Consider the following 13,805-nt stretch of genomic DNA (forward strand, 5'->3'; position numbering starts at 1 on the left):
GAAAACAAATGACCTTTACGTGTCCTTTTGAAAATGCCAATATGTGTACTTCTGAATAAGAAGAAGTACAGACAGGAACTGGTCATATTGAATCTAAAAAGGGATCAAGGGTGGCACAGATTGAGCCATCAATATCCTTGCAGCGGCAAGGAGGGAGAAAGGGCGGCTGCCGTTCTCATGGACGTGAATGGCTATTTGCCACTGCTGCCTTGATGCTGGTTGAACTTTTAACTTGCTGCTGCGGCTGTCTGTGTGACCATGGCAACCACAGAAACCACACCAAGGAACACGCAGGATGTACTTTTGCCGGTCTCTAAAATCTGTGACTTTTATACCTCTTATCCTAGCAGGAAACAAACATATAAATTAAATAAAAAAGGGTTATAAGATTAGCTTTTAGGTTTGCATCTATCTCCTTAACAAGCTACAACCAGCTGTATAGGCTTTTTCCAGAGAATACTTTTGGACATGTCACAGTAGGAAAAACACAGGTGTAAATAATCTAATTAATAAAAGCTTAATTCCATTTGCCTCTTTAATTTTCAGGGTCCTGGTATTGTGCACAGTGGCTAAGTCTATCACACTGCCTTGACACTTGAATAGATTAGTAATTATTTCAGTAAAACCTGCGCATTAGCTGCTGTGACATGGGGACGCATTAATTGCTATGAAAGTTGCATGTGACTTCCACATCGAAGGGCCTTTAGAGCAAGCGTGCCTTTACAACTTTACACTTTTAGGAGACAATGGTGCAAATAGGGGCTATTTAAGTATCAATAATGGGAAGATTGTGGATCTCAAAAATATTCATTGGCATCACTTGACGTATCCAGAAGTTGTAATCCCAATGCTGGCCACTAATTCAAATTGGCTAAATATTTTGGTTAATCACACCTCTTCTCAGAACTATTTGGGCATGTGCAGACTGTCCTATTAGATTCGATTAGTTTCACCCTGTGAGGCAACAATTAACACGTTTATCATCTATAACTACCTGTAGTCTTGCTCAGTCACCTCACACATTTTCCAGCATAGCTCCACCCAACTTCAACCTGAGTCTAATCACAATATCTAAAAAGTGTCTGTGTGCTTGTACAGATATTATGTTAAGTGTAACTGTTAATTGAAATATACTATAATTAATTCAGCAGTGATGAAGTTTGTTTTTTTCAGGAATCCACACGCATTGTTTTTCTTACTGCAGGGGAAGTTTTGAAAAAGTGAATTTAGTATTGAGAAATGTTTGCAACTAGTTGTGAAAAAACTCTAAGCTTTCAACAGTATTTCCACAGAGTTACCACTGTAAAAACAACAAAATGACAACAAGGAAACCACAAAACACAGTGAGTCAAAATGAACAACTGAGATGGCATTCCAATCCTAAATACTTTGAGAAATACATGAAAATAAATAAATTAGGATATTATTGTTTTTACAAAACTTGCTTTTCTTCATAAACCCATTTGCTGTTTTTTTGTCATGTAATGTCTTTTGAGAGCTGTCCCAATGCTGTCAAATGATTGTTTTGTTTGTAACATGACCTGTTTGGACATTGCTCACATACTTTGTCTGGTCTTGTTATTCAGCAGGGTGGATGCGGTATTCCCCAAGAACCTCACAAAAGACGCACGGGTCTCACTGTCTCCTCTGCCCAGCAAAACAATGCCGGCATGTAACAGTCACACTGTTTAAATTATGTGGCCACATAACGTGCAGATGGATACAATGAGGTGGGAGAAGGGAGGGGAGCAGGAGGACGACGAGGCGGGAGTTTTATCAAGGCAATTTGTTAAAAGTTTTGTTTGGGACCCAGGATGTGAGCCTGCCAGCCTTTTATTGCTGTTTGTGGTTATTTCAATGGTTGGCATCAATGACAGGTACTGTTTCCCCTCGCACAGCCCCTACAGCAATTACAAGATTGTTATGTACAGTAATAAAGCTGTTTCTGCCAGGAGATTAAGCCAACCTTGGAGATCTGCTTTTTGTTTGGGTGAAAGAGGGATAACAATTTTGACATTTTATAGAAAATGTATGAAAAACTTTACAACTTTTTTGCTCACAGTCATGCAACCTTGGCTAGGGGTCCTTTCATAATGTTAGGATCTCATTCATGGACTCAGAGAGCGGCAGTAAAGGGGGCCGGATGGACAGAGCGTGGTGTCTAAGCTCGGTACAAGCACTCAGTGATGATAAAGATCGCCTGGGAGAACAAAGGAACCAGCCAGGGTCTGGCCTGCCACGAGAATGTCAAAACATCAAGTAACAGAATTGGCAAGACACACACAACCACCCCGGCCACCCCAGCCGCCCACCCACCCACACACACACACACACACACACGCACACACACGCACACACAGGCAGATACTTTCCTTTGTCTCTCTATTTTTCTATCTACATTGCTTGCATATAGCTGGGCCCTGTCTACCCCTCTCTCTAATTCCTTGTCTCTCACATCTATTCCAAGGCTGTCTGGCTGCACATGGCTCCTCTGGAAGCGGCTCCGTTTTGTCCGTGTGCCATAGTTTTGAAAGCTCAGCAAACAATGAAGTGGACAAATGGCAGATTAATGTTTGTGTAAATTAACAATGTTGCCATTAAAGTAACCATTGTCCTCTAATTTAATGAGACAGTGGAGAGATGGCTGAACAAGGGATGACAAGACAGAAAGCTCAGGACACAGACAGAGCAAGAGAGGAGGAATTAGAGAAAGTGAGAGTGAGAGAGGATCAATTAGAGGCAGTATTTTTGGCATGATGAGAGAAGCTATGGCAGTAGGGGATGCCTTTTCCATGACATCAGCGTTTGGACACACATCAGTAGAGCCAGTCCACAAATCAATCAAAGCCACACAGAATTGTTTCTCGCTGCCTGAAGAATTTGTAGCAGCTTACAGTATCTCATGACTTTGAAATCCTCAGATCTTTGTGGCATTACACTGGTGCAACAGCCCAAAATAAAAATTGTAAATTAGAAAAATTAGCTCAGCTCTAAATGATCTCACTTGCAGATCAGCAAGACTCACAGTCCAAATGAATGTAATGATGACATCACCCCATTAAAAGTCATTCAACAGATTAAAATGTAAGCACAGGATATTTCTGGAAACCAAGATATTTCGAGAAAATTGATACGGCCATCAAACGGACTACACTTTGAACGACATTTGACAAAATCAAGGCGAGATTGGGTCATATTGGGTGAACCACTATCAGCATGTGCTGCCATCATTGCCTCTTTTCAATCACAATGTGCATGCACCATTGCCAACAAATATGGCACTAATACTATAGGGCCACGGGGCAATCGCACCGAACACTGGTCCCATACAGCAATAGCCTAAATCCCGAGGCCCTAATTAAAGTTTGTGGTCAGTGAATGATGCTGAAAGTCTGACAGTCCAACAAGTATATTAATATGTAGTCTGATGTTCTCTAGGGAATTCTAACACTTGACACAAAACCCTGTTACATTGTTCCCAGTATATTGGCGATCGCATTTGAAAATGTGGTTTGTAACTTTTCACAGAGCAAAGAACATTGTAAGTTTGCAGGGGAGCGTTAGGGCCCCAGCAGCCTTGGTAATGATCAAGTGTAAAGCCAATACCAGTAGAGCTCTTATCAGGCTCTTGATTAAGACAAGCAGAGTTGACTGCGAGCAGATGTGCCCTCAGACGTAATTCCGACGTAAATTCTGCTCTTATCAGAGAAAAAAAACACTATGGAGAATGCCTAAACAAAGATAACACTGCTACAAAGTTGGAAATTAGGCTCTTGTTGCAGGTTTTTGTTAGTGGAAGTCTGACTTACACAGATTAAACTAATAGTTATTTCCCAGCCATTCTTCATCCACTTTCAAGGCCTGTAGAGAAATTGTGCATTTTTAACTAAATAGATAGTATTGTATTATTGGCATTGCCATCAGCTTCAGTAAATGTCATAAATGGCTGTTCACTGTTTCCTATTTGATTTATTTTATCATCTTTATTTCCCTTGTTAAAATGCTCAGTCTTCTTTTCCCTGGGTGCTTCTTTTTATGTGAAACTGACAAGTGGATTAGCTTAAGAATGCATACTCTAGTTTTAAGGTTAAATTAATTTAAAAACCACATGGTACATATTTTACTGTTATAGCTGTGTCTGTGGGAGACATTAATGTTAAATAGCTTGTTGGCATAGCTACATTAATCCATTCATCACCCGCCCTCTGGCGTAAATACACACCCACACAAACAGCAATATGAATGTGCTGAGACTTTCCAGCTATTTGTCTTGATTTTGACTAGTACAGCACATGTATATTTACATATAGATTGGGGAAAACGTGATTCTAGATCACTTTCCCAGAGCTTTAAATCCTGGCTGCTTTCCTTTAGAGGGGCAATGTTGAGATTCCCAAAACAAACCAAGGCCACCAAATAGCCAGAGCATTATAAACACAAGACACTTAACAAAACCCGAGGAGACAGTCAAAAGCAGAGAAGACACATGTGTTTTATGTGTCCAATGACAGCCACAACAACATCTGGGTCCTGTCTGGTTCACTTATTGTTGCTGCCCTTGCAACTTTGTTTCAAGATGCTGAGGGCAAATAGTGCTCATCGGAAATGCACATCACACCAACTGGGATAAAACAGACAGTCAGATATGTGCCTCTGAAACTAAGCCAGTGATCAGTGTATTACAATCCTATAAAACAGTTCAGTAATTCAATTTAAATGATTTTCTAAATTGTTGTTGTTGCTGTTTTTCAGTTCAGTTAAACGGTCATTTTTGCGGTTGTAGTTTGTAGAGTTTAATTAAAATATCCCATGTTGTATGGTGCTTCTTGTGCACATGTATGTTAATGAATTAAACAAAATATAAGAAACAGGTTTCATTGTAATGCAGTCTAATGCTGCACCACACTAACATTTTTTTAAGAGATAATGTGTTTTCTATAAGACCCATATCCCATTCACGAACAAATCCACACTCAGCAACAGTGAATAGATGTGGCTGCCCATGTCAGACACTGTCAAGTTTGACTAACTGTTCTAAATGCATGATGTGTTAGGGTGATGGTTATGCTTGCATTTAATGACCTAAGGCAAGATCTGTCTGTTAGCGAAATGCCCCCTGAAATCTACAGAGTGGTCAATTTGTACTTTCAGATTAACAAACGCTGCTTCTTAAGAGAAATCCTTCTGTATTCACTAGAACCCTGTTCTGCTCTGACCAAAGGGAACATAAAAGAACGGAAGCATCCACCACTTCCACCACGTTGAAACTAAGTATGCTTCTCCGGTTAACTGGAGCCAGCTGTTGTAGGTAACAAAATTCACCCCCTGAAACAAAATAGCATTTGCAGTGGGATTTGCAGACACCCAAGGGAGGATGTGGTATTGCTGATATTTGCCCAGTCATTCTTGTTTGGGAAAGATGCAAACATGGCCACAACATAATGTTTAATGAAAGGTCTTTATATGGTAATGGGAAACACTGAACTCATAAAATGTGGTCGCAGAAACGATCAAGTCAGTTGGGTTGCAATAAATTGTGAGCTCAGAGAGCAATGTCACAGAATGCTGTAGGTGAGTTGGAACAGGACTGTGCAGCCTTGGTGAAGAAATGAGCACTCTGATTACTTTCTAGTTTCAAGAATTAAATTATGTTTGAAACAGCAAAAAGGAGGCATATCCTCCTGTTACCTTATATCAAAAATGTGACTTTCCACCCTCTTCTGCCAGTTCATGGACACGTTCTAACCTCCACATGACACTGATGTATGAAGTGTATTAACCATGATTGCCAAAAAATATCTGGAGCCTTTAGAATTTCAGGGAAAATCTCCACCACCTCTGGAACCATGCCAATGGGACACCACTATTTGCTGAACTCCACCAAAGATATTGGTGAGACTTCCTCTGAATCCTCCAACTCTGGCGATTTCACAGTCGGGGTGTCAGTCAGGCCCAGGAGTTCCTTAAAGCCAAGGTCAGCAGTTCTCCTCTGCTGAATACAGCCTTGGTGAGGCCCTCTCCTCCGCTTCTTGAAATGTGTCAAGGTTTGCCATTCTCTCTTAACCTGATGCGTTTGTTCAAAAGAAATATCTGAGAATTATCTGAGCATTGAAACTGTCTGGATAATAGACAGGCACTTGCAAAAACTACTTGGGAGGTTATTGGATGAACGATTTGTCTATCACCACAACAGTCGCCTCCTCATGTCATTTAACTGCACCCGTATGTATAATCATAATAATACAAAATGGACTGTTGAGAAAAGGACCAAGACTATTCACAACGTGGTGCTTGAATTTGCTTGTTTGTTATGGAGAGTTCATGACATACAGTTCATATAAAGCCCAATGAAAAACACCACATGGTTCAGATTGGGCAAGGTGTTCCTGCCAGTCAACTTCCTCTCGGTTTCAGGACACACCCAGAGAATCCAAGACCACTGTATATACTAACTAATGAGGCGTCTTCCTTGCACACAATCACATTGAGGCGCTCTCCATGAAAAACAGGCTCTTGAGTATCTGTGCAGCCACGTGATGCCTCTCATACTGGTAACTCTGGAAAAGGAGGGAGTCCAACCCCTAAGTCTGTGCTAAGAAGTGAGCCAGAGGTCAGCACACCTAGACCACCAACTGTGCTCCTTTCAGACTGGCAATGCACCAGAGCCCGACATCTAATGTTACAGGTGTTGGAACCACATGATGGTGGTCCCATGTTCCTACTTCTGGCTGTGTTTGATTAAACCCTACAGGTACAGGTTGGGCAGAGGTCTGTCTGGGACAAGATGCTTTCTTTTGAAGATGCTGACAAGACATTTGAAAGTTTTAATTTAGCCCCTTACCTGGGGGTTTTGTTCTGTAGACACCGGGAGGTCTTCAACACAACTCACAGGGTAACACAAAACCCCCCACCACGAACAGTGCCGATTCTCTTCGAGCTTCTAATATATTGTATTTAGCACCATCAATACACACATTTGTTTGCATATTTTCCCCATAAGATTATTCCCATTTTCTGTAAATTTGGACACCCATCAAGATCTGGAAATGATCAGGGACGTTTCATACTGCACAAACATGTGCAGGAACCTTGAACTATGTCTGCACTAACTACAACACAATGCAATTTATGACTCATGTTTATTCATACAGCGAACAAATAAACAGCCATAATAAATCAGTTATTTAATTGACTTGGAAAACTTGGCTAAGGGCATCGGCAGACTTACTTGTAGAGACTGTCGGGTTCCAGGCACTTGAATACCACTGAATACAGCACAGAGTGAGGATGGTCTCCAGTCCTCTTCCCGGCAACAACACAGGATGAACCCAGACCAGAGAACAGATCATCCACCAAGCTCAGAACTTCACCTGGTAGAAAGATGGAATTGAAAGAAAGAAATGGAGTGAAGAAAGAGACAAACAAACACAAGGTAATCTTACAAAAAGGTCACTTTGAAAATGTTATTTCTACTGTTTTATCATCCATCACTTTATGCCAGAAAAGAGGAAAAAGGCCAAACTTATCTTTCAACATGATCTTTCATCTATTGTTCTTAGTTAAACAAAACAATACCACATGTTTTGGTTCCACCACATGTTTCAACACAGGAAAAACAATGGTGCACAACACAAGGTTAGTCATGAATGAATTTCTACATTTAGGAAAGCTCTTTCCTTATCAATGATTGTGCCATTTGACTCTGGTGCTGTGAGTTTCACGTCTACCCGGCCCAGCGGGAGCCATTTCGCCAGCACCGAGCCCGAGGCTAAATTAAATACGACTTTTTGCTGGCAGCAGCCCATACACACTACATTATAGAACTGTAAGAAAACAGGATTTCTTTCCTTTATGGGCACGTGGTACTGTTACAATGATATCTCTCAGAGCACCCTGGCGTCTCACAAAACACTACTTCACAAGTTGTGAAATATCTTTCATGTCAGCTTACGGGAAAAGCGAGCGATGCACACTTGTTCATACACACACACACACACACACACACACACACACACACACACACACACACACACACTATGCCAGTTTCCAGTGCTCATGGGGGTGATGGAAAAAAGAGGGAGCTGTCAAAATAGTTTAAAAGCTCTCAAACGGTTGGATTTCCAACTATTTCTACACGAGGTAAAGGGCAGCTTAGTTTTAGCTTATGATACATGGGCCAACTTATAAACACAAGGAGTAAGTCTGGCTGGTAGGGCACAAGGGGATGGTAAGAAAAGGTTGCAGAAGAGAGGAAAAAGAACTGCACGAATGAATGATTTGACCTTTTCACAGAAAGAGCTCTGTGTATAGGAGGTTTCCCCCAAACACATTCCTGCACTGTTGCAGGGTTGCTCTTTTGAACGTCTTACCATTTTTAAACATGAATTTCAAATTTGAATCTTTTATTTTGTTTTTGAAAATTGCCTCAAGCTTCAAAAGAAACTGTCAATATCAGTGTAAATCTAAAATTTTTCAATGTTTTTTGTCAAAATGTATGTTTGTGGTTAACATTTCAACCTGGAATTCACATTTGTTTCCTTTTACTGTAAACTACTTACATCTGCAAAAACTTTCATACATCATTTTTCAACTGTCTCAAATCACAAGACCACCTGCATACAGTGTTTACATGCTTTTAGCTAATCTTTGGGATAAATTCTTACTCAAAGTGAAAACTATTTATTAAACTGACAGATTATCTCTTTTGTCAATAGAAAATTAGGAAGCCAAATGTTACATAATGGCCATTTTCAGTTCAGATGAGGTAAATATTGGAACATACTTACAAAGCCCTTATTTTCTTACAATTAGGATTCAAACACACTCATAACTGCAGGTAGTTTAATGGAAAATTTGAGAACTTTGGTTGCTGAAAAAGGTTGCTGAATTACTTTTTTAAATAGTCTTTATAATAATAACAATAATAGTGAGACAAAAATCATGCATGCTCTGGAGATCAAAAACTAGCCTGCATTGAGGGCCTACGAATAGAAGATTGCACACAACAGATTCTCTTTAGCTGGAAATGGCTGCTGTAAAGCTGTCTGCCTGCTTTCCGCACTGCAACAGATGTGGATGTGGATGACACCAGAAGTGTACAGAGATATCATTATCAGTATTTATGTTTTTACCTGTTCACCAACAAAATTACCTGTGTGTTTATTTAAGTATTTTAGTAACTTTTCACCTAATTTTTGATCAAAACCACACATGAAACATAAATACAGAAAATGTACTGAAATTAATGTGAATAAGAGATTCATCAGTGCTTTGTCTGGAGGCTACTGACACTAAATATGGCTACACTAAACTTGCAGAAAACTGTTTTGGCGTGATACAATTCATGATATCAGTATTTTATACTTTATAGCTTGCACTGTGCATGTACAACCTGGCTCAGTATTTTTAGCTACACTTTTTACGTTAGTTAGGGCCAGCTGCACTGATTCAGAATTAAACCTTCTGTGATATATTCACTACCCTAATAATGTTTTTTTTAAATGGTAGAACAGTTAATCAACCCTAGCAGACCACTTAATGTTTTGCCGAAATATTTGGTAACGTTCTATTTAAGATTGACTGTTGACCTGATTTGACCTGCGTTCATTCTAGCCTTTCAAGTCTATCCCTCCACCTTTTATTGCAAGCAGCTACGAGAGGAATGCCAACTAAAAGCCAGATTTCTGCCACTTCACAAAGGATAAGCAGAAAGAGACCGCTCCAAATACACCATGGTCCAGAGTGTATAAAAAAAAGTAAGAGAAAAAGAGACAAACAATGAAAGAGGAAAAGGAAAATGGACAGTGAGCGCTCTGATGTTTTATGATTTTGGATGTGGTCATTGAGAGGAATGGTGATGTCAATGGATGTTTTGATAATCAGAATAAATCAAGCTGATGCGTGACTACAGTACAGGTCAGGAGCAACCACTTGTGACTTGTGTTTAAGTCGCGGTGGAGTTGATGTATGTGATTATAACATGATCCTTACTTGCAAAAATCAAATGGCAGACAGACTGTGCTCACCAATGGCTACCCTTCCATTGCTGGGTCACAAGTTTTTCTCCTACTAAAAATGTGACAGAAAATGGCAGTAGCTTGATGAAACACAATGGGAATCAACAACCTTGTCAGGCCTCAAATAATATCAAAACCTCAGTGGACAGGACCATTCAGCATCCTGTAAGGTTCTTCTGACAGCTAATGGCTCCTAAAGAGCTTATTCATTTATTTTTGAAATTTTTAAATCAGAATTTTATATCATTGCCAAGGGTATTTTGGAGGTTTTTCCAAACAAGTTCCAATGATGGCTTCTCCGATGGATCTATGTAATAAAACACCTGGCTCATTTCACCCTGCATATTATGACCCACCACGTGACAAAGACGAGGGAACAACAAGGTGATTTACTAAGTCTTTATCTGCATTGCAAAATATCCATAGAGGTCAAAAGTATTGGAACGCAATGCGGTGATTATGCCATTATAAAATGTGTGGATCATAGTGTTTATATTGTAGCTAATTTGCAGCATTACTTTAATAGTTTGGATCCAAAACAAACTTTCCATGACAATACCCATGTGTACTAACATAGTTAGAAAGTTGTTATGTCTCCCATAGGCATAAATAGAAAGGGCATTAAGGGCTTAGTTTAGCTTAGTGACATGAGGCAACGTGTCATAATTGGACATTACATGTACTGTGTGAATAGACCACTTATGTCACTGACAGCACAAGGGAGTGCTTAAGTAGCTTTGATCCATCTGGAAGACTAAACAAAAGACAAATGTCTTCGGTCTGGTCTTCAGTGGCTCGACTGGCTTACTGTATAATTATCAATTTAAGGATACAGCAGGAGAACACACAGTGTGTTTGAGCTCTTTTAACAATCATATACCCTTACCTAGCAAACTCTACCACACATTCCATGGGTCAAACTCTCTTTAAACACAGCCATCTGAAAGCTATAAACTGTTATGCAATTACATAAATATAAGAACAGTACGCAGGCTTAGTGGGGGTACACAATGTACCGTCATGTGCACACTGTAAAGGGGTTGATATTGGCCTTTCATATGTGGAAATGTCAGTTTGCAAAAAGTGAACAATTGCAAGTAATAAAAATTAGATACTGAAACATTCTTATTTCATGGAAAATATGACAGTTGTTATATATAAACCCCCCAAAGCAAAGGAAAGCAAAATGTATGGTGCATATGTAACTGACACTGTAACTGAAAGTCTAATTCATGATTCTGCCCTCTCTTCCTAATTATTTAAAGGTACGGTATGCAATACCATCACAGTACACAGAACATTAGACAATAGCTCTAGAGACGGGCATCTGGCTAGTTAGTCCGTCTCTAAAGCTGCCACCCAGGCTCCTCTTGGCAAAGCTGTCTCCAAGAAACAGGGAGTGAGTACAAAGGCACCATCCCACTTTTAGCTAATTTTCTGTAGCTAGTCGAGCATAAAAGCACAGTGAAATTAGCAAGCTAGCTAGCCAAGTAGCCATTTGCTAAAACTAAAACAGAACAACTTAATGTTTCATCCACACACTTTTGCCAAATGACTAAGAACTTGTTTGGCTCATTTTCTGTAACCAGTGTAGCATATAAACATGATGGAATTAGCAAGTTTGCTAGCTAGCTAACTCCGCAGAGCTGCCATCCACTCCCAGCAAAGTAGTTTCGAGCAGCAGGGAATTCGGCAGTGTTGCCAACTTAGCGACTTTGTCGCTATATTTAGCGACTTTTCTTACAAGTCCGTGCACATGGTAAATTATGCAAATTTATTGATGACGTCATTTATCGACTTCTAGCGACTTTTAGGACAGGCAATAACTACTTTCCTTACGTGGAGTTGGCAACATTGGAATTCGGCGCAGAGTGCCAGAGTTAGTTTTTGTCCAATTTCTGGTCTGATAAATTCATTCAGTCGACAGTATCAACAAGATCTTCCTCATTCAAAACTTGTCATATCAAGCTGGCTTGATTTTTTCATGGATGGAATGTCAAATGTTATTATACATCAATGGGTTTCATCTAAGGCGGGTTGGAAAAACAATAGACCCAAGGGGCACGGACACACACATAATGCATTATTTGTCAAAAAATGAATCTTACTTTAAAAATGTTCACCGTGCTCCAGAGTTTCTTTATGTGCTCTTAATTTTTTTAGGAGCACATGTTCTTCTTTGAAAAAAAAAGTTATTTTAGAGCTTGATGAAAACACACTGAAAGACAGTGCTGGCTCATTCAAACTGATGAAAGGTATTAAATACTGTTCACTGCATGTAACCATTACCAAGCAAAGCAAACATTATTTACGAGCATTCATACAAGCGGTCAAACTGGAAAACAGATTTTTGTGTCTGATCTTATGACTGCAGAACCTTGAACGCAAGGCCAAAATTCATTCTCAAGATTTGAACCGAACTAAAACAATGTGTTAATCTTTTAAAACTTGGCTTTAAACTGTGAACATATGGTAGTGGTCTCACTCTACAGTATATATCTTCTAATCAAGCTGCTGCTTGATGTAAAGTCGAGAAAGCGGAAATTCCAGCAACACTTGCTGTATAACAACAGTTTATGAATCAGCAGCACATGTTAGAAACCCTAGATAAAGACAATGCTAAAACAATGGACTTACTTAGAAATACTTATATCTATGTATCACTCAATGCCTCAAAACATATCTCTGGATTTGGTGAAGCCCTGGTTTTCGTTAACATACTCCCTTTATTATCACCTTGCCACTCTTCAACAAAGAAGATACCTGCTTTCATTCAGTATTGCTGAAGAGGTGAGGTGAGGAAGCCGGGTAGCGTGTATGTGTGTGCATATGGGGGAGTGGAGACTGGGGTGAGGAAATGACACGGGGTGATGAATCGAATGTGGAGTGTTCACACATGCAATGATGGTATGACTCAACTGCTAAACTGGAAGTGTTTTTACAAGCCCTTGGCACACATGTATGGCCATGTCTGGAGGACATTCAATCATGTACTGCCTCCAAGGTGGTAGCTTTTAAGTGCCTGCATACCAATCTAGAATTAGTTAATAATACTCAAAATCAAATCCATTAACGCTAGAATAAGATATCAAAACCCACCCAGAAGCAGCATTAATGGCTCTACCCTTCTGAGGGGTTCCTCAGGGGTAGGCCTGTGGTCCGTCAACAATTCTGTCAATACCAAAGCCAAAACAGCACACAGCTGGCAAAAATTAAGGCCCCCGAAATTCTATTACGGTAAAAGCCATTTTGCGTGTTCTCCAGCTTACATGGCGATTAAAACCTCATGGTAAATGCCAGGTGACCTTTTTAGTAAGCAGAAGGGGGAACAAATAATAGCAAATCATGGGAACATGACAAGATGGGCTGACGGACAGCACACAGAGAGAGCTGCTCCGATCCAAATACACACAGGCCTCATAACTATGATGTAGTTGCAAACAAGTCAAATCAAGTTTATTTGTACAAACCCAATATCATATACAACATCTCCAAGGGCTTTGCGGGCGCACAACAGCAACAGTCCCTGACCCAGACTCACCCAAATTCTCTAAGAAGACGAGGAAAACCCCTCTCAAAAAACCTTGGCACATAACAAAACAGAAAAAAGGAGGGGGTGGGCACAGTTGGAGAAATTCAAAGAAAGCTCCTTACTCTGTGGGCAGCATGGGGTGAATAGTAGCTGTAGGCGGGGAAAAGGCAATAACACAATTGCAACAGTGGAGGAATAGACAAACAAGAGTGGGATTATAAACTAACACATGCATACACAATGAACATATCACACGT

The 13,805-nt window shown here is 40.0% G+C and overlaps 1 protein-coding gene across 1 annotated transcript in view; it reads right to left on the reverse strand.

Moving 5' to 3' along the window:
• Positions 1–13,805, reverse strand: part of LOC131992057 (astrotactin-2-like) — a 344,657-nt gene that overhangs the window by 7,683 nt on the left and 323,169 nt on the right. The window contains exon 20 of the mRNA XM_059357417.1: positions 7,229–7,370. Within this exon, the coding sequence (XP_059213400.1) occupies positions 7,229–7,370 (142 nt within the window). The remainder of the gene's footprint in view (positions 1–7,228; positions 7,371–13,805) is intronic.

Source organism: Centropristis striata, chromosome 19, assembly GCF_030273125.1.
Source record: "Centropristis striata isolate RG_2023a ecotype Rhode Island chromosome 19, C.striata_1.0, whole genome shotgun sequence".
Taxonomy (NCBI): domain Eukaryota; kingdom Metazoa; phylum Chordata; class Actinopteri; order Perciformes; family Serranidae; genus Centropristis; species Centropristis striata.